The sequence below is a fragment of the Macaca nemestrina genome, chromosome 10 (genome assembly GCF_043159975.1).
Source record: "Macaca nemestrina isolate mMacNem1 chromosome 10, mMacNem.hap1, whole genome shotgun sequence".
In the NCBI taxonomy this organism is placed as follows: Eukaryota; Metazoa; Chordata; class Mammalia; order Primates; family Cercopithecidae; genus Macaca; species Macaca nemestrina.
Window position 1 is genome coordinate 71,573,007 of NC_092134.1, and position 22,509 is coordinate 71,595,515.

The following is a 22,509-nucleotide window of genomic DNA, read 5'->3' on the forward strand; positions in this document are numbered from 1 at the left end:
AGGTATGAAAGTAGAAGAAGTAGTGGGAAGAACACTGTAGGTACTGCCTTTCCCCAGGGAAGCCATTTCTGACTTTATCTCACAGGGGTCCTTGGGGAAGGCAGTCAGTGGAATTGGGGAAGGGCCACAAGGAGAAGGAGACTTCCAGTTGAACTTTATAATAATTTCGACCGAGTGCAAATTTTCCTGGGCAGAATCCTGTGGTAGGAGTGCAAGTGGGAAGTGTAGATATGAGCACAGAAGCCACAACAGACAGGGAGGGGCAAAGCCTGAAATCCCTGCCTGCTTTCTCAGAGGGAAGACTTGTAGCCTGGGGCAAGATCTCAGCCCTGCACACTGAAGGCCTGGATATAAATTTGGCTCTGTTGACTATTGGGGGAGCATGGTGGGAATGAGACTGGCCTGTTGACTGTGAAGGTGTTGGGTGATGCTTGTCACTGCCAGCTCTCTTCACTTAACCTGGTGACCTGTATGGAGCAGCAGAGGCAGCCATAATCCCCCTGTAACATAAATCCATTGGCCTGAGGACCACACCCCCATACCATACAGTGGCTGCAGCCAGCCCTGCCCATGGAGAGTCTGAGATCAGACACACCTAACCCTGCACCCACCTGATGGTCTTTCTCTACCTACCCTGGTAGGCAAAGATAAAAGACATAAACTTATAGGAGCTCTACGGCCCCACCCATTGCCCGAGAAACCCACTACTTATTCAGGTGGCCTGAGGGCAAGCTTCTGTCTCCCCTGTACTACTGCAGCTGATATTCTCTTGAAACCACCACCTCCTTGCTGGAGGCCAACTAACTCAAGATATTATACCAACTTAGAACAACCCTGCTCTGAGGAAGGAAAATACACCAGCTAATTCCACTGCCTATAATATCCTGACTAACCAGAGGTCATAAGTCTGTCCATGTGACAGCTTTACTGCTAGCATAATCAGTGTTCAGAAAAATCAGTGCACTAAAGAAAACTGCAGTAAAGGACCCCATAGAATTTAATTCACTTCCTAGCTACATCCACCACAGCAGGTGCTGGTATCCATGACTGGGAGACCTGAAGACAGATCACATCACAGGACCCTTTGCAGACACTATCCAGTACCAGTCCAGAGCCCAGTAGCTCTGCTGGATGGCTAGATCCAGAAGAGCAATAACGGTCACTGCAGTCTTTCTCTCAGGAAGTCCCATCCCTAGGAGAAGGGGGACAGTACCATATCAAGGGATCACCCCATGGGATAAAAAATTGGAACAGCAGCCCTTGAGTCCCAGATCTTTCCTCTGACATAGTCTACCCAAATGAGAAGAAATAAGAAAAAATAATTCTGGTAATATGACAAAATAAGGTTCCATAACACCCTCAAAATATCACACCGTCTCAACAGCAATGGATCCAAATCAAGAAGAAATCTCTGAATTGCCAGAAAAAGAATTTAGAAGGTCAATTTTTAAGCTAATCTAGGAGACACCAGAGAAAGGTGAAAACAAACTTAAAGAAATTTAAAAAATAATACAGAATATGAATGAAAAATCACCAGAGAAATAGATATCATAAATAAAAAACAATCACAACTTTTGGAAATGAAATACACACTTAGAGAAAGGCAAAATACACTGGAAAGTGTCAACAATAGAACAAATAGAAGAAAGAAATTCAGGGCTCGAAGACAAGGCTTTCAAATTAACTCAATCTGACAAAGAAAGAAAAAAATTTTAAAAATTAATAGAGCCTCCAAGAAGTTTGAGATTATGTTAAATGACCAAACCTAAGAATAATTGGTATTCCCAAAGAAGAAATCTAAAACTTGGGAAAACTTACTTGAAAAAATAATTGAGGAAAATTTTCATGTTCTTGCTAGAGCTCTAGATATCCAAATACAAGAACCTAAAAAAACAAGTGGGAAATTCATTGCAAAAAGATTATTGCCTAGTCACATAGTCATCAGGTTATCTAAAATCAAAATGAAAGAAAGAATCCTAAGAGCTGTGAAGCAAAAGTATCAGGTAACTTATCAGATTAACAGCAGATTTTTCAGCAGAAACTATACACACTAGAAGGGATTAGGGTGCGGTTTTTAGCCTCCTTAAACAAAAAAAAATCAGCCAAGAATTTTGTATCTTCCATTTTCCAGTAGTTATACCTAACCAAGGAGGTGAAAGTCCTCTACAAGGAAAACTACAAAACACTGCTGAAAGAAATCATAGACGACGCTAACAAATAGAAACTCATCTCATGCTCATGGATGAGTAGAATCAATATTGTGAAAATAAGCATACTGCCGAAAGCAATCTACAAATTCAATGCACTTCCCATCTAAATACCACCATCATTCTTCATGTAACTAGAAGAAAAAAATCCTAAAATTCATATGGAACCAAGAATGAGCCCACCAATTAGAGATAAAACGTATAGAAAAAAGTTATTCTACTCTTAAAATATTCAATGCATATATATCAAATTAAAAAAAAAAGAGTCCCTGAAAACATTTCTGTTTTTGAACAATGTAAAGGAAATGGATGATTAGAAATGTGTAAATGATGTATTTCTCCACGTGCAACTTGCTTTTTCTAAAAAAAAAAAAAAAAACTATTCTGAGATTTTTGTGCACCCATCACCCAAAGAGTGTACACTATACCCAATGTGTAGTCTTTTATACCTCACCCCTCTCCAGCCCTTCTCACCGAGTCCCCAAAGTTTATTGTATCATTCTTATGCCTTTGTGTCTGCATAGCTTAGTTTTCACTGAAAAGTGAGAACATACGATGTTTGGTTTTCCATTCCTGAGATACTTCACTTAGAATAATGGCCTCCAACTTCATCCAGGTTACTTGCTTTGCCAAAGCAGGACTAAGCAAAAGGAACAAATTTGGAGGCATCACATTTTCTGACTTCAAACTATACTTCAAGGCTATAGTCACCAAAACAGCATGGTACTGGTATAAAAATAGGCACGAAGACCAATGGAACAGAATACAGAACCCAGAAATAAAGTAAAATATTTACAGTGAAATGATCTTTGACAAAACAAACAAAAGCATAAAGTGGGGAAAGGACAACCTATTCAACAAATGGTGCTGGGATAATTGTCAAGTCACACATAGAAGAATGAAACTGGATCCTCATATCTCACCTTATACAAAAATCAACCCAAGATGGATCAAAGGCTTAAATATAAGACCTGAAACCATAAAAATTCTACAAGACAACCTCAGAAAAACTCTTATAGACACTGGCTTATGCAAAGAGTTCACAACAAAGAACCCAAAAGCAAATGTGGCAAAAATGAAGATAAATAGATGGGACTTAATTAAACTAAAAAGCTTCTACACAGCAAAAGTAATAATCAGCAGAGTAAACAGACAACTCAGAGTGGAAGACAATACTTGCAAACTATGCATCCAACAAAAAACTAATATCCAGAATCTACAAAGGAACTCAAATTGGCAAGAAACAATCCCATCAAAAAGTGGGCTATGGACATGAACAGAAAAAATATATATTTTATATATATATATGTATATATTTACAAATATATATATATACACACACACACACACAAATGGCCAACAAACATTAAAAAATGCTCAGCTTCACTAATTATCAGGAAAATGCAAATCAAAACCTCAATGGAATGGCCATAATTTAAAAGATCAAAAAATAATAGACATTGGTATGGATGTGTTGAAAATGGAACACTTACACTGCTGGGGGGAATGTAAACTAGTACAACTACTGTGCAAAACAGTGTGGAGATTTCCTAAAGAACTAAAAGTAAATGTACCATTTGATCTAGCAATCTCACTACTATGTATCTACCCAGAGGATAAGAAGTCATTATATGAAAAAGACACTTGCCCATGCATGTTTATAGCAGCACAATTTGCAATTGCAAAAATATGGAACCAGCCCAAATGCCCATCAATCAATGAATGGATAAAGAAAATGGAATGGAATGCTACTCAGCCATAAAAAGAAATGAAATAGTGCATTTCACAGCGACCTGGATGGAGGCCATTATTCTATGTGAAGTAACTCAGGAATGGAAAACCAAACATTGTATGTTCTCATTTATAAGTGAAAGCTAAGCTGTGCAGACACAAAGGCATAAGAATGATACAATAAGGTTTGGGGACTCAGGGAGAAGGACTGGAGAGGAGTGAGGTATAAAAGACTACACATTGGGTGTAGTGTACACTCTTTGGGTGATGAGTGTACAAAAATCTCAGAAATCACCACTAAAGCACTTATCCACATAACCAAAAACCATGTGTTCCCCCAAAAGTATTGAAATTAGAGAGAAAGAAAAGAAAGAGAAAGAGAAAACAAAATAAAAAATATGTAAAATGTGTCTTCCCTTTGTTCATGCAGTTCCACATTCAGAAACTATTATGAGGGGGAAACCCTGAAGCAAAGTATCAACAATAAAAAATAAAAATCATATCCACTTACACCAAAAAATTAGCTTCTATTTGGCTTTAAAAATACCAGTCTCCAGATTTGATAGGGGAAAAAAAAAGCAGGAGAGAGGTCAGGCATCCTGAACTGTAATATATAGAGTACATAATTCTGTTTGTGTGTGTGCACATCAGTGATTGCATGCATAATATTATTTGGGGGCAATGGTGAACCAATCATTGTGCTATTTGTTTACTGTGTTCCATTATAGGAAATTTGATGCTATTTCATTTGCACCACCATATCTGATGTCAAGTGAGCATGTAATTCCTTGGTGTAGGGTAATTGTCTCATGAAATATTTCGGGAGAAAAATTTCCTGACAGTGTTAAGCAGCTGTATGGAAATTACTCAGGAGATAGGTATATATTTTTTTAATGGGATAGCTTCTAACTGAAATATTAACTGTAATGAATATGCCAGCATCAACCTTGATGCATTCATTTGGACATTTTCCACATCCCAAGTGATTAGTCTAATACCAATTAGAGCATCACAGATTGCTATTATCTTCTTGCATTATTATTTTCATGAATTAATTTTGTTTTTAAAATCAGACCTTTTCCAAATGAGAATAAATTTAAATATCTGAGGTGAAAATGTGAAGCTGAATGTCAGGACCCATGCATATCTATAATTTCAAATTCTGAAACTGCAGAATTATAGGGATAATCCTAGAAAAATTAAAAATTGAGGAACTGACCCTTTGGGTCACCTAATCACCCCCCTTACTGTTTACAGAGAATCCAAGTATTGATTCTAGCTTTTCTTCTTCTGAAATTACTTATCACCTTTTTCCTTATATTAATTCATTCATGTGTTCATTTATTTATTCATCTCTCCATGCATCCATTGTTTCAATCTTTCATGTAATAAATATTAGGCATCATGTATGTGCCTGATATGCTGCTTAGCACTGAGGAAACAAAATGTATGCTAATATTATTTTTCTCCAATACCTCATATTTTAGTGAGAGAAACAGATTAATAATCATAATGTGATGAGATATGTCTTATAATAGAACTATGACAAAGTGCTGATTGGATAAATCATGAAGTGGCTACATTTCTTCTGGGGTTTGAAACAAGTATATTTTAGGCAAAGCTAAAACAAACACAAAGATAAGGGGACATGAATGGGCACATCAAGTCCTAGGATTAAATAGACGTGACTAGAGTAGAGCAGGCATGTTTTGTGGAGGCATTGGGAAGAAGGGGAGATGAAGCTGTGCATTTGGGGCCTAATCATGAAGGATCTTATATATCATAAATAAGTTTATGTTTCTTCCTGTAATAGGAGAGTATTGTAGATTTTTCTTTTCAGAATGATAGTGGTAAAGAGGAGGAGGAACATCAAGGAACAAGACAACTCAGGGCATTATTGCAATTATACACACCAAGTGGAATAAAGAGTGTAGCAGTGGGACCGAGAGTAGGAAATAGATTAGAAAGATGATTAGAAACTGATTAGAGATAAGACATATAGGAAAAAGTTATTCTACTCTTAAAGTATTAAATGGGTATATATGAAATTTTAAAAAGTCCCTGAAAACATTTCTATGTTTTTGAACAACATAAAGAAAATGGAGGATTGGAAGTGTGTAGATGATGTATTTCTCCAAGTGCGACTTGCTTTTTCTTAAAAAAAAAAACAACAAAAAAAAACCCTGAAACTCTTCTAAATTTTCTCAGTCTTTATGATTTATCTTCAGCTGCATGTGTCCACCGCAAGTCATAACACTGACCCACTTCACAACTGCGTTGGCTTTGATATATCTAAATAAAGGCCTCTAGATTCGACTCTGTGGCCAGAATACAAAAGTTCCACTCTTCCTCAAATCATCATTTAAATCTTACATTTTCTGGTTTAGGAGGGAGAGGCCAGGATTAGCAGGGATAAGAAAACAGGGGTCTGTTCTAATTGCTCAATAACACAAATATTTTCAAAATTGGAAAATATATTTTTCTACTAATTACATGATTAGTCTTTTTTGTTGCTATTAGTTTTAACTATTCCAACCTCTCAAATTTATGTAGAAAGTGCTTTACTTTACTTTTAACTTACACAACCAAAACCCCTCTATTGTCAGAGTCTAAATTACTATTAATAGCCAATTTGCATATGATTTATTATTTATTGTTATACTTTTCTGTCAACTACTGAATTATTATTCAAATATTTGAAATTCAAATAGTATGTTTTGATATCACTGGAGTACTTTGGAAAAGAGAGTATAAATAAAACTACTTTTTTTTTTTTTTTGAGATAGAGTCTCACTCTTGTCACCCAGGCTGGAGTGCAACGGCATGATCTCAGCTCACTGCAACCTCCGCCTCCCAGGTTCAAGCGATTCTTCTGCCCCAGCCTCCAGAGTAGCTGGGATTACAGGCAACTGACACCACACCCAGCTAATTTTTTTTTTATTTTTAGTAGAGATGGGGTTTCACCATGTTGGTCAGACTGGTTTCAAACTCCTGACCTCAGGTGATCCACCCGCCTTGGCCTCCCAAAGTGTTGGGATTACAGGCATGAGCCACCACACCTGGCCAATAACACTTTTAAACATCTATCTCTATCTATAAAATGTCATAAGTTACAACTGAAAAATGTCATGAATCTCATTCTGTCTGTTAATGAGGATTACATAATTAATAATGATTAGAGAGCAACAAAGTTGACTTGAAAAATGAATGCCACCCAAGGGTGACTAGACCTATATGTTGGTTAAATGGCTTGGTTCCATTTATCACCCTTAAAGTGTGTATGGTTTAAATTCCTGCCTCAGCAAATTACAAATTACTCTAGACATGGATGATCAGGCAAGGCTGTGAATGGTTAAGATCACAAATATTTTATCTTTGAATTATAATTGATTATTACTACCTAATATTGTTTCTACAATTATTTTATACTTTTATACTTAAATGACTATCTCTTGATTTCTGTGTACTTTCTTCCTTGCTTTTAATGAACTTTTTTCTTAGGTTTGTGCAGAATGCTCCCCAAATATTCACAAGAAATGCTTACTGTCCTTTTTTTAAAAATTTCTTGTAAAAACTTTATTTTAGTCCCATTTAAAGGTGTGTCTCTTTGAAATTAAAAAATGATGTACTAAGATTATATAATCTTCTAAGAGAGATACAAACCTATCCCCATTGTGAGCTTTTTTGGAGGTAAAGGACATTATTGTCTTGTTGTCCCTTTATGCTTGTTATAATGTCCCCTTTCTCCCAGGTTTGCTTTCTGTAATAATCTGTTAAACAGTGGAGTGCCTCACATGTGTTTGTTCCTTAGGCAAACGTGTAAAACTCTTCAAGTTCGAATGGAGAAGTAGAAAGAGAAGGTTTCTGCTGTGCCTGATGACAATTTTTGATTTCTCCACACTCAAAACAGTTTTGGCTCCATGTTGGAGCACTAGTTGTGGCGAATCCTAGTGTTGGTCGGATTCTAAGGAAGGGACAGAAGTTTCATTGAGAAGTAAAGATTCAAAACAACTCCAGAAATGAGCTCCCGTCTTGGTTTACTGCTCACAAAGCAGCAGGTGTGTACATGGTGCTAACAGGATTAACTATGACCTACTCTTTCTTGTGGTTACCATTAGCATTTAAGTGCCCCTGATTTCAGAGGGAGATAATGAACTTGGTACAGCTTTAGGGAGTCAGAGGGCAAAGATTGCCTCAGTGGTCAGTAAAGAAAGGCATTGGATTATTGTTATTAAAAAGTAGAGAGAGGCATCATTCTTTAAACTGATGTGAAGCTCATACACTGAACAAATAATTGGCCACAAAGAGCCTTTATGTATGTCACCTACAATGGCTCTGCAGTATTGTTTTCCCCAAAATAGGAAATGGATACTACAAAAATCTGGGTGTATTCTTGGACTTCTGTTAGTGTTCAAAGCACTATTATTTGGAAATAAGCATGAAAAGTACTGAGCCATCAGACTTTCACTTAATCTCCATAAACCAATTAAGGCTGCATTCTTACCTAATGGTCCATTCTTTATATATTTAAATTGCCCCATAATTGAATATTATTTCATACCTGCATCTAAGCATTACAAATAATTAGATTGAAGGATTTATATTTTGGTAAACTTTGGAAATTCAAGGTTACTAAACTATGATGGTTGTTATCAGAAAAGTCCAGAAAGAATTACATCTAGGAAACCGAAAAAAAGAAAAAAAAAAGCAAAAGCACCCAACATGTTAAACATCACCATCTATGTTGCCCTACCCTTCAGAAAATTGATTTTAGTTTGAAATTTATAGAAGGGAATTTTTTAATACAAGATTTACCAAATGTAGAATGATTGTCTCTTAATTTTATGGAAGAGGATAGGAATGGAGAGGAGAGAATGCTCCATCTCCATGTGCTGCTTCTGACATATTCTCAAAAACTGCTGATACTACTTTTGTCTTTCCACAAGTTACGTCAAGTCCTTTTAAGTGACAGCAACATATTCTTAATTCAGACAGGTGTGTAACTGTCCGAAGGGTTCTTCCTGCCTGCTGCACAAACAAAATCAATTCATAGAGACCATGGCATTGCAATAAAACATTTAATTGATGAGAGGCCAGCCACGTCACACAGGAGATGAAGTTATTACTCAAATCAAACTCCGTGATAATCTAGGGGCTAGGGTTTTTCAAAGATAGTTTGGGGGAAGGGGTGGGAGTGGCTAGGGAATGGTTGCTTGCTGCTGTTGGTTGGGGATGCAGTCATACAGGTGTGGGAAATGGTACTCCTCCAGGCTGAATTGCTTCTGGGTGTGGCCACAGGAGCAGTTGGTGGGTCCATTGGTGTCAGGCATGCAAAAACCCTGAAAAGATATCTCAAAAGACCCCATTAGGTTCTACAACAGTGATGTTATCTAACGGAGAAATTGGAGAATTTGTATCCATTGTGACCTCCAGAACAATGGCTGGCAATTGTTTATGTCTATGCCTTAGCAGAATTCAGGCTCCTCTATCCTCCTAGCCTGGTGATCTTTCCTTAGCTTTACAAAGGTGATTGAGTTTTGGTGAAAGCCTATTATTACTTAAACTATAAACTGAATGTCTTCCAAAGTTAGCTTGGCTTAAACCCAGAAATAATTAAGATCAGGTTGGATACCAAAGGCAAGATAGGGTTTAGCTAGATTAGATCTCCTCAACTGCCATAATTTTCTCCCTGATACAGTTTTTGCAAAGGTGGTTTCAGTATCTCAAGGAAAGGTTGTCCCTAAGAGCCATTTGTATTTGTAACACAAACCAACAAAGAAGTTAAGATAAAATGCTCTCTACGCTACTAAAAGGAATTTCTTCCAAGTTTCATCTCTTCTTCACCCCTAACTCCAACTATCTTAAACTCATTTTTTAAAGTACAATTTTTAAAGCTTCTGTAGTAAGACTGGAATTCTTGAGGAGAATGATTCTTGACCAGATTGAAACTTATCAAGTAAAGCTTTCTGGCAGAAAGTGGATAAAAACTATCAATTCAAATTACTCTTTTACAAATGAGAGGCTAGTCTAAAAAAATGAACTTAATATCAAATTTAGCAGGTAAAGTACCTTTGAATTGAGTTCAGAATCTCAGCTGTCTGTAAAAATGTATGAACTATGCTGGCATATAGAATTAATATCTTTAAAAGTCTGCTCAGATTTCCTTGAGGCATTTAAAATAATTGTTTTTCTGACTTAAGGATTTTTTGGGTGTCTCCAAGAGATTTCTCCTTATTCCATATGTTGTTGACTTTCACCATTATCTTAATTTTGTGTGTGTTGATTCTGCACCTGAAACAAACACAGTGTGTGTGTGTTGGGGTACCAAGGGAAGGGGAAGCAAAGTCTTGTCCTAACAAATGTTTTGTAAAGTTTCAAAGGAATTTATTAGTTACTTAAAAATCAGGAAATGCTTTGTTTTGCTAGCGTTGAATGTCATCCAGAGAGAAACGGCTGATCTGCTTCTGAGTGAATGAATGCGCATAAATGGCAACGCAAACAGTCATCTACTTCCGTGAGTCACGTAGAAGAGTTCATGGCAGGCACACTGTACAGCTTTCAAAGTTCCAAGAAACAGCGTAGGTCCATCTGTTCAAAAGATTCATTTCCAGTCGAGATCTTCATTTATACAGCATAGGAAGCTGAAAGCCATTGACAGATGTTGTGTATGTGGTAGGAGCTCACTAGTTCTGCATTCTAATATAATGATTAGGCCTTTTAGAAAATGAAGTCTTCAAAGTGATTATACCACTGAAGAATTTAGGTGATCAGAACAAAGTTTTATTCCATTTAGAAGTAGTGTTTCTTAAGAAAGGTCATAGTAGTTGGAGGCAAGAAGTGAGTTAGAACCTCACTGACTCCAACCAATATGCTTGGTAGATAAAAACTCGAGTTTCAGAGATTTTTAAAAGTGACTTATCCAAAGTTCTACAACTAGCATATAGTAACGCTGGTATAAAACCTTGGTCTCCTGACTAGCAGAATAAGGCTGTCCCCTTCAGGCATATCTGGTATTCTATTTCTTTCCAGAAATCTAGAAAGATTATATGTCAAGTCTGAAAAATCTTTTCTTTTTTTGCTTCCTACACTGATACTCACACTGATTTATACCAAAATATAATCAGTTAGCTACAGTAATGCTGTTGTTTCAGATTACGCTTTCCACTCACCCAAGGCTGTTAAATTTTTCAAGAATTTATAAAATAGATAACTGAGAATAGTTCAAGGTCCTTTAGTGGAAATGTTGATCTTAGCTGAAGTATTAAACATATCTCAAAGTGTTAAAATAAATGTTCAGGCCAATCTAGTGAAAGCAGTTCTTTGGAGGTAAAACTAAGCTGTGGTATGAAAATACAATGGTTTTCACGTTTCTAGGGGTCACTTCCATCATGAAAGTAAAATATAGGCTTAATTTTCACATAAATGAGTAGATTTATAAAAGTGATTCATATGTCACTGTCTTATAGTGCCTTACCTTACCTGAAAGCTGTCTGGTCAGCTTGCTCATGCGTGAATATCCTAGACCAATAGGTGTCTTTCATTTTGTAATACCTCATTGCATGAAGTACTTTAAGATATGACAAGTGCATTCACATATAGTTACAACCAATGTAATGGCAGCTTTTCTCAAGCTTAAATGAGAAAGCCTGCTACTGCAGAGTAATGATGTTTTAATTGCACATTTAGTACACAAAAAGTGAAGCAAGAGCTTATTTCATGTACTTGTGAGAGCTACATTAAAAAAATACATTTGCAGTGAAGCAGCGATTATATTCCAAGAAAGGAGGAGTTCATCAAATCCGCACTTAGGATGATGAAGGTATTCTATTCTCCCTTTTACCTTTATCTAATAAGTTAAATGTATTGTAAAGTTAGTTTGAAATCATGAAATTGTGCCTATTTGTGATGTTATTAAGCAGCCATCTTAAAAGGATTGACCATGCACTGCATTTAATCCTGCCTCCTCTTAGAAGTATTACCGCATTTCCTTGTCTTTCAGTTGTTGAACTAAAGAGTGCTCATAAGTCCAAAAATAAATGTTTATGTAATAACATGGATATTTTAGTGAAATTTTAACTCTTTTTAAAATGAAATTGACTGCAACGTTCATAATGCATTTTCACTTCTACTGTTCATAATGCATTTTCAGTTCTATTATATAAATATTGTTTAATAGTTCCTCATAACAAGATTTTAATGAACATATTGGAGAAGATGATTTTTTAAATTAAGCTAATATCATATAAGATTTATATTGATGCTGTGGAGGTTTGACAGTGATTTCACAAATACATTGTAGACTGGCAAATGGAACAACTGAGATTTTTAAAAATCTGGGATATGGGGTAGAACTCAAAGAAAAATAATATCAGAGGAACCATCAATAAAGAATAGGGAAATTTGCAAATCTGCATTTTCTTTTGGCATAGTAATATCCCATTTATTTTTTAAGCATAGATAAAATGCAGTGCCAATTTCCTAAATATGTATCCTTTATGCAAAGTCTGATGGCACCTTGTTTATTAGAAAGACAAAGAGTAAGAAAAAAATGGAATTATGTTATCAGAGAAGACTAGTAATATATGTGCAGAAACAATCAGAGGCAAAACCTGGGAATTTAATACATTTGGATGCCTAAAAATTTACACATATCTGAATAATAATAGTTCATACTTCTTTAGCACTCTTTAGGTTCCTCGAACTGTTCTAAGCATGTAACCTATTAACTCGTTTACTTCTCAGCTCATACAGTCCTATGATGCAGATGCTAATAGTATTTCTGTTTTACCTGGTAAATCATTAGCAGAACTGAGCATTGAAAACAGGCAGCCTACCTTCAGGGAACATCAAAGTGGTGCTTCATTTTTTTCTTAATTTTTATTTTTACAGGTTTTTTTTTTTTTTTTTTTTTTTTCCCCCCAAACAGTCTCACTGTGTCATCCAGGCTGGAGTGAATCAGCGAGATCATAGCTCACTACAGGCATGACCTCCTGGGCTCGGGCAATCCTCCCTGTAGCCTCCTGAGTAGCTGAGACTAGAGGTGTGCACTATCATGACTAGCTAATTTTTATTATTATTATTTTTTTTGTAGAGTCTGGGGGGTCTTGCCATATTACCCAGCCTGGTCTCAAAATCCTGGCCTCAAGCAATCCAACTGCCTCAGCCTTTTAAAGCAGTGGGATTGGCCGGGTGCGGTGGTTCATGTCTGTAATCCCAGCACTTTGGGAGGCCGACGGGGGCGGATCACGAGGTCAGGAGACTGAGACCACCCTGGTTAAGACGGTGAAACCCTGTCTCTACTAAAAAAAAATACAAAAATATTAGCTGGGCGTGGTGGTGGGTGCCTATAGTCCCCAGCTACTTGGGAGGCTGAGGCAGGAGAATGGCATGAACCCAGGAGGCGGAGCTTGCAGTGAGCCGAGATCGCGCCCCTGCACTCCAGCCTGGTCGACAGAGCGAGACTCCGTCTCAAATACATACATACATACATACATACATACATACATACATACATACATACAGCAAGCACTGGGATTACAGGCCTGATCCACCACGCCTGGCCAGTGCTTCATTTTTAATATCTGACTTTTATTATTAACAAAACAAGATCAAGAAAAGAAATAATTGCAAGATGATTCACTGTAAGCAACAGAAAATTAAGTCAATATATTTTAGAGAAACAAGAAATAATACCTCCCTCCAATAGGTATCTTATGTATCACCTTTTGTATCTTGTTTGAAAATTTCTACTTCTACCATCTACTAATATTGAAAAGGCATTTACTGGGACAAGCACTTTGTCTGGATTATCTGATTTAATCACAATAGCATATTACACACAGGGAGGCCAAGGGTCAGCGAGTTTAAATAATTTATTCAGCCCCATAGTGTTAGTGATAAGGCAAGGATTTGAACCTGGGCAGTCTGCCGAACAAAGCCTGAGCTATTTGTAATTATGCCTCTCACCATAATATATTATCTCCTGCGGATAGCCTAGTCAGCAGGACTTGAACAGGGGGAAGAAGGAATTTTAGATTTCAATATAATGATTGTAAGAATTTTAAGAATTTTGTAAAAGGACAGAATAGATTCTTGAATTTCCTTCCAACTTTGTAATTTACTTTAACTTGAAGATTGGCAGAGGAAATTTCACAATACTCAAACAATAAAATGGAAACAGTATAAATAATTGAGTTCACCTAATTTCAAATTTCACTTAAATCATATACGTTATTAACCAGGTTTTATTTTCTCAATTTAAATTGTTGAACAGACTTAAAGACATGATTTTAGCATGAGTTGTTTAGAAATCTAATCAGGGCCCTATAATTGTTTTGTTGGCCCGTGATAAGTGGGTGCCCTGAATCTTAAATAATTACTACTTTTTGCTTAATGTTACCAGATTAGCATCTTCATCCTGGTTGACCGCTACTAGGGTAGCTTCCTGCTTGTGACAAAAAAGCTATTATTATAATTTCTGCATTTTATATGTGTCCAGCAGCCCAGTAGTTTCACTTACCAAACTGGCTGGTACGCGGCACACACAAATAAGATTTGCATAAAAAAGAACAGCTGTGTAAAATATTGCCTTTGGAAAGGCAAATTTACTGAGATAGTGATTATAGCGCATGAAGCTCAAGGCATAACCATAACAATCGTAGGGCCATTTCTCTCCCTCATGCAGTATTTTATATCTATTGCCCTCAGAACAAGAAGATAGTGTGCAATCATGGTAGCAAATGCTATTTCCCATCCTGTAAAACTGATTTTATTGCAACCTCCTGCTTTTAGTTACTGAAAACATGCCAAAAATCTTCCTTAGAAGGTAAAACTTAGAGCTTGGCCTCTTCCAAAAAATACGGTTTGAATGAAAGAATGTTATTTAAGTTCTAAAAATATGGCAATGCTTAATTTGGTATATTAACGATTACTTTTACTTTATAAAATGTTGGATTGTATAAATATTGCTTAAGCAAATCTTGCATATCAAGATGTTCCAGTTTAGAGTCTATAAAAGGTAAAATGACGTTTAAAATATGTTTTCCCCACTAGCAAGCCAGAGTTTAAACTCGGGTCACTCAGATTTATTTAAAATAAGCATACAAATTATAAAAGGTTGATATTTTTGTTTAATTTTAGGTAACAATTTTATTTGCAAATAGTATTTGGACCTTGCATAGTAAGCTTTTTTACTTGGTGATCATGTACCTATATTTAGAATCATTTTCCTATACATTTTTAAACCTACGGTTTTCCCATCTTGTTTAGTGGAAACCTTGAGATTGTCAGGGAGGGTGCTGGTAGATATTTATGCATGTTCATCTTTATTTTGTGTTGAAAAGGATGAGTCATTAGTTAGGCTTTAATTCCTTCAATGTAGTTCTCTAAACCTGCATGAATGTCTGTTAGTGTTTAAAGAAAAACTTTAGCCGAATTAAATTGAGCAAAGAACAATTTGTGAATCAGGCAGTCTCCCAAGAGTAGGCTCAGAGACTCCGGCACAGACACGTGGTAGAAGATTCATAGACAGAAAAAGGAAAGTAACATACAGAAAACAGAAGTGAGGTATAGAAACAGCCAGATTGGTTACAGCTCAGCATCTGCCTTATTTGAACATAGTTTGAGCAGTTTGGCTACCTTTGATTGGCCAAAACTTGGTGATTGGCATAAGAGTAGGCTACAGTGTGTTTATACCTCTATTTAGGTTACAGTTTATGATGTACAGAGATAGCTTTAGGTCAAACTTAAAATAAGTAAGGAGGAAGCTTTAGGCTAAACTTTATTTAACAGTGTGATTCTTTCATTCTACTTTCAGTGGCTCTTTTGTTAAAGATTTATACATTCAAAAGCAAAAAAAAAAAAAAAAAAATTCCTCCTAAAATCCAGACCTTTTATTTTTATAGTTGTTCAGTGTTGACAAAACTAGGTGTTAAATAACATTATAATACTTGATCTTCATGGCAGTACTGCCATTCTGGCCTAAATACAGAGCTCTTGATGCCGAACCACCATGTGTTCTCTTATCAAAATCAAATAATTAAAAAAAAATCAAGTATTAGATTGTACACTTTCATCTAATATTAGAAATGATTTATATCATATTATTCATCTCATAATATTTGCTAGGATATTTTTAAAATTAGTAATCCAGGAATATTGTGTAAAAGTTAGGTGTGAGAATAGGTTGCTTTAATTATGCTGTAATCCATGTGTATTTAGACAATTACTTCTTTTAGTCATGTTTAAATTTTGTTTCTCTAGCAATTATGTTAGCTGATAGAAAGATATCATCATAAAAATGTATGTTTATGATGTTTTTGAGGATATGGGTAACCTCCTTATTTATATGTGTTTATATGTTTATATGTGTGTATATATATATTTTTCTCTACAAAAATGGAGAAAGATTTGTTTTAGTTTCATAAGCCTTTTGTACTATACTTTTAATTTAGATATTTATTTTCAAAATTATATGAGTAAAGTTTTAATATATAAATAGTTGAGAGGAACATTTCTCTACTTTATATAAACCAGTAGAGTCAAATATTTATTTAGCTTGAAATGAAGATATAGGAATGCATCTATTACACTCACTAATAGATTACTTAGAACCTGAGCTTGAAGTGGATCAAGAGGACATGTGTCTTGCTATCATGGAGTCATGGCACCATGTTCATCCAGTTCATTTCCGCCATGTTTCTCCATTTGGCTACACGGAGCCGCAGCAGAGGCTAAACCATTGATTCTCTCTCAATTTCCTCTCTCCGTCTTTTACACACACACATATATCTTCCTCTCTCGTTTCTTGTCTTTGCAGCATTAGTTTTGAAAATATGGTCCACGTTCATACTCAATTTGGAAGTCCTTCACAGAAATTGTATATGATGACTCCTGAATGGCAGGCAGATTGATAATTGATAATTGATAATGAGAACACTGCTACGCCTGAGATATCTCCTGCTCCCAGAGTCTCAGAGATTCAGTAGGCTCTTCATGTGTTTCCAACCCTCCATCCTCGGTTCAACTTCTTCCATGGTTGGGGAGTAAGATACTTCAGATACATAGGCAAAGAACTCCTTCCTCGGCAGTGCTAGCAGACCACTGAGACAGAAATAAGATGACTGCCTCCATACATGAAAACACACTTTTGCCTTCTGTGGCATCTCCCTTTGGTAATGTAATTTGAGACTAGCCATAGCAAAGTCTAGAACTAGCTTATTATTTTGTTTAATGTATTCATTTTTTTTTATAATTGATCAGAAAACAGTGAAACCAAAGACTTTTGTAATGTTTTTCAAAGGACAAGTAACAATGTCACTTAATAGAATAAAATCAAAGTTTCAACAATAATTTTTTAAAATCGCTTTTCGTTTTAGCCATTCCTAGAAAAGACCTGTTAGGTAACTCTCTAAATACCCTGCCTGATATGAGAGTAGAATTAGAAATTTATTGACACAGCAGAAATCTCTTGATTTCTCCTCTCCCTCTCTCCTTCTCCCTCTCTCTGTGTGTTTTCCTCTGTATCTATGCATATATAGATATGTATGTATATATGTATCAGTTATTCTATCTGTTTATTCTTTTCTCCTGTATACAAATGGTCTTTGGACTTTGGTAGGTGTGAAGTTAGTATGAATGTTTCTGAGTGATACTTAAAATAGCATTAATAGTATGTTCTTATCAATTTTATGAAAAATTTGGGGCACCTTTAACATTTGGTACAACATTTTTCTATTCCTTATTGTTTCTCTCCCCACATATTTTTGTCCCCCATAAACAGATTTTTTTTTCAAAATATAATTGACTCAAATAAGCCCTCAATTTTTAAACTATTTCAAAAATGAACTTTATGGAGTCAATCCCCAAGGGCTTTTTGAGAATACGATGTGGCTATTTTGCTGGGAACAGAGGTCTTTCTTCACTGAGGCCTAGTATGATGTGTTTATGATATTTAGGCTATGGCCACCAAGCCTATGCAACAAAACAAGGATTCCAGAATCACTCTCTGGGTCTAAGAGGGATATTGTTATCACCAGTTGGGATAATTCTAGCCACAGTTGTATTCATTTGGATAATTGTGCAAGTGACTCTAAAAATATTGTGAGATGATAATGAGAAAAAAAGTATATTTTTATATGGTGGAAATACCTGCATCTGGTAGTCCTTTAAAATTAAGCAATGTATTTGAATAGCAAACACCAGCATTTTGAGTTACCAATTAATTTTTAATTGTGTTTAGTTTTAAGATTACTGTTATGTTATGAAATGTTGACTGTATTTTCTTCTTCCTTTGTAGGTAACCCATTAACCCAGGAGAAATCAAGTGATCCTCAAGGCTGATGACATTGAACATACGCATAGAAACTTAACTCCTGGGGTGATCTTGAAGATTTTTATACCACTTGAAAGAGGCGCTCAAGAGTCTATTTCCAAGGGATTTCATGGCCTCTTCTTGAAATCAAGACTTTTTAAAAGTCAGACATGAACTTCTATGTCATGAAGATTTCAGCAGATTTGAACTGTGTTCCACTTGTAAATTGTTAAAAGAATTTGAAGTCGCTGTCTGCGGAGCTGGTGAAGAGTTGTTTTTTCAGGGTGATGTCAGAGACAGTCACCTTTTGAGTTATTGGCTCCAGATGTGACTACTTTTCTTGTTTCTGCAAGCTGTATCCCAAGTGCACTGTCCTTCTGTCCTGGATGTGTTCATTTGCTAGTGGGACTACACATGGCTTTAATGACATTTCCTTTGAGAACTTTTCCTCTGGCATGGTGTAGACTGAGACAATTTTATTTATATCCTAACCTTGGAGCTCGGAAAGCCTACATGTTTTAACATCTTAAAGTTGCTTTTGTTAAAGGAATGGAAATATATATCCATTGGTAATAACATTGGCAAGTAATAGTTATCTGAATAAATCAATCATATAAGAATGTATAGACAAGCTGACATATTTCCCTAAGGCTAACAACACCCTCCTGAAGCTCTTTGTCAAATATGTAGTACTTAGAACTGGATTACCATTTTCATTATATAATACTTTGTACCTCTAGAGCACTCTCCCTTTCTGTTTTTTTTTTTTAAGTGAACTTTTCTTTAATTTTTTATGTTTACTTATTCCCTTCACAGAAATCAGCAGTGAGCAGTCAAGTTACTGGGTAGCCTTCAGTTCCAACAAAATTGACAGGGATGCATGTGAGTTTCTGATTTCTTAGCTTGAACATTATTCACTTAGATTTCTTCTAGTATTTTTTTTAAAAACTGTCCTATCTCATTTTAAAAGACTTTCTTTTGCTTGATCCCAATGACTGTTTGAATGCTTATATATTTGTCCAATCTGTTGATAGAAGAAATTGTTCCTTTTCCTCAGTCTCAAATTAATAAATATTTGCTTACAGTTTTCCTATTCAAACAATTTGTTAGGCCAATATTTTGTGACATTTTTGTAGCCATTTTAACATTTATGGTTTTGGTTCTACAGGAAAGTCATAAATATTTAAAGGCCTTAAACATGTATGTACTTTTTTTTTCCTAAGTTATAGAATGTATAATTTTATACTACATTTGTTTTATTTCTTTTGTGATATGAAGGGAGAGAAGAAAGAAAATTGTGTAGCCATTCTATAACAATATTGTGTAAACCTATAGTTTGAAGGAATGCAAAGAGAGGGATTTCTGTGTTTTACTCATTTTAGACTACTCAGAAGATGCTTCATAAATTGTCCTTTTAGAATTTCCATCATGGAAGGTGGTATGGAAGAAGGTATGGAAATATCTTGTATTCTAAAAACTCACTGGTATGGTCAGTTAGACATACGTTGGTTTCCAAGATGGAGGCCCGTATATCCTGGGGAACTTTGGTCTATTAGTTTGTGACAATATTCAAAGACCAATACGCTACTCAGACACTTTCCTAGGAAGAGCAACTAAAAATGTAAAATTGGTTAAAAATAAAATCTGAAAAGTATACATCTCCCACTGAACTAAAATCCACAGTCTCATAAGTTCATGGAATGAAATGACTTTCTGCCTCCATTTTAATCATGCATAAAATGAATTAGATGGCTTTGAGTGGATTTTCACAATGGCTCAAGACTATATAAAATTATATATATAAAAAAACGGTTGTCCTGGAATTTCTGCATCAATTAGAATATCATTAATTTCTTTGTAACCAAGTGAAAAGCTATACTTTTTGGAAATTATGAATTTGTCCTAGGTTTGTTTGAGATTTGAGATTATAGATCATGCTTCTCATTTTTAAACTATGTTCTTTAAATCAACACTGGAAACTCTGTATTATATACAAGTGTAATACATGCATATAATAGAAAAAAATACGTGGAATTTCAAATATACTAACTAGATTATCCCCAGTAGATTAATGTTGTGACTATTCAGAAAAGGTGAATAAAATTGGGATATAAAATGAACTGTCTTTCATAAATTACATTTATAGATCTGTTTTCTGTGTTTTATTTTAAAAGCATTTCAGTTATTATCCAGGGAAAACTCTGAATTCCTGGGGAAGATGACATAAGTTCTTCAATCTTTTTTTTAATAAAGATCCATGGCAAATCTTGCCATTTACACAAGGTTCCAATATACGAATGCTTCTTTGCTAGGATACAATTGAAATAGATATGCTTAACACTTGTGCTACTTGCCCATTTTGACTGTGAGTACAACTGGCATAATTTGCTAGCAATATGTAAAATGTATTTTATGAAAATTGTTAAAGATAATGACCTAATTATCTTTCAAAATATGTATTAAGATATTAAAATCACAAATATGACTATAATTTAACCTTTAAAAAACTTTTTAAACTTTTTATTTTTAAGTAGATTAAGACTCACAGGAAGCTACAAGAAAGAGCGCAGAGGGTTTCTTTGAAAACTTTCCCCATCTTACCCAGTGACAACATTTGACAAAATCATATGACATCGTCAAAAGCAGGAAATTGACATTGATTAATACTATTAACTCAATACAGACCTAATTCAGATCTCACCAGTTGTCACATGAGAGTGTGTGTGTGTGTGTGTGTGTGTGTGTGTGATCCTTATCTTGGTATCCATCCGTTGTAATATCCTGGAACATGGATGAGATTACAGTGTGAGAGTATGGTCCAATGAGTGACTGATTTGTGGTAATTCTTTTGAAGTCCTCTATTTTCGGAATAATATCCTATAGCTTTATTTTACTTTATTTTTTATATACTCTTGTAGCCTTAACACAATAGAAACTTCCAGTTTTAACATCAGCGTGTACTATAAGTGATTTCAAATATGCTATTGTTATTAATGGGTAGGAGGATATCTGAGAATTTGCATCTATGATTAAAATAAAGAGAAATTTTAATTTTCTTATTTCCCTCAACAATACTTGCACTATTTACAACCAATGCTATATTATTCAACTGTGACTTTCGATAATAATTGCTAATAGCATAGTAATTAATAGAGTGATTGAGACTTGATCTTTTCAAAGTTTTTATCATTTTCTCCATTCATAGATAATGCATCCATATGAAAGGGCAATATATGCAAAGAAACAAAGAAATCAAATTGATTTGTTCATTATCCAGCCCTTTCTCACTTTGACTCACTAATGTGATGGGCAGAATTAGGATGATACCAGACACAATGCTTAGAGAAAGTGAAAAGTTGGGAGAGGCATATACTGAGTATCTTCTGTCCCTGCTACCCAAATAGAGCTCTCATGGTAGAAGGTTACTATTTCTATCAAAGTAAGGGTCTTTCTTTTTTCCTTCCTACCTTTCCTTCCCTCCTTCCCTCCTTCCCTCACTCCCTCCCTTCCTTTCTGTCCTTGTTTTGTATATATAATGCTTTGGGAAGAAAACATTGAAATAAATATATTTAGATTTCTTGCAGATTTCTTTCTCATTGCTTTGATATGCACTGTGTGAGTTTGGGAAAAGTAGTACAATTATATGACAATTAACTGACAATTATTGAATTCCTACTAGGCACAAGCATGTTTATCTAGATTGAATTTTGGGGTTAACTGAAGCTTAGTCTTAAAAATGGTCTTTCAAATTATTTCAAAATATATTTTCTCCATGCCCTCTGTTTTTATGGCACTATGCTAACCAATGGGAAAGTGGGTATATAGAAGATTTATGAGAATTTTGTATTTATTTTGATTTTTTGTATTTGTTTTTCTCCAATATATTGCAAGTTGCTAAATGGTCTGCACTATACATTAAGCATTTTCCTGGATGAGCTTATTTGTTATGCAAAGCAATTAAATTTTATTCTAGAAGTTATGTGAACATGGCAGGGCAATGCATGTTCCGTAAAGCTGTGTTTTACAGATTTTAGCAAAAATGTGTTTGAAAATCTCAAAGAAGAGAGGTTGTGGGCATGCAAAGAAATTAGAAAGGATTAAAATAATCTAGGAGAGAGCTGTTGAGAGTCTGAGTTTGGACTATATGACTGACGAAAATGTGAAACATGACTCTCAATCCTGGTTGCAATTTCAATTACTTGAGAAGTTTTAAAAAATGTCTATGCCCAACTAACTCTCTGAGATTCTCTAAATTGGTCT

At 35.2% G+C, this 22,509-nt stretch overlaps 1 protein-coding gene across 2 annotated transcripts in view; it reads left to right on the top strand.

Annotated features, from left to right (window-relative positions):
* Positions 1 to 20,365, top strand: part of TAFA2 (TAFA chemokine like family member 2) — a 507,044-nt gene extending 486,679 nt beyond the window's left edge. The window contains exons 5-6 of one of the 2 annotated variants that reach the window (XR_982638.3): positions 7,750 to 7,996; positions 18,235 to 20,365. Coding sequence is in view for 1 of the 2 variants with exons in the window: in XM_011728358.3 (XP_011726660.1) it covers positions 18,235 to 18,246 (12 nt within the window). In the remaining variant the exon portion in view is untranslated. The remainder of the gene's footprint in view (positions 1 to 7,749; positions 7,997 to 18,234) is intronic. The other variant, XM_011728358.3, reaches the window with a different exon arrangement.
* The last annotated feature ends 2,144 nt before the right edge of the window (positions 20,366 to 22,509 follow it).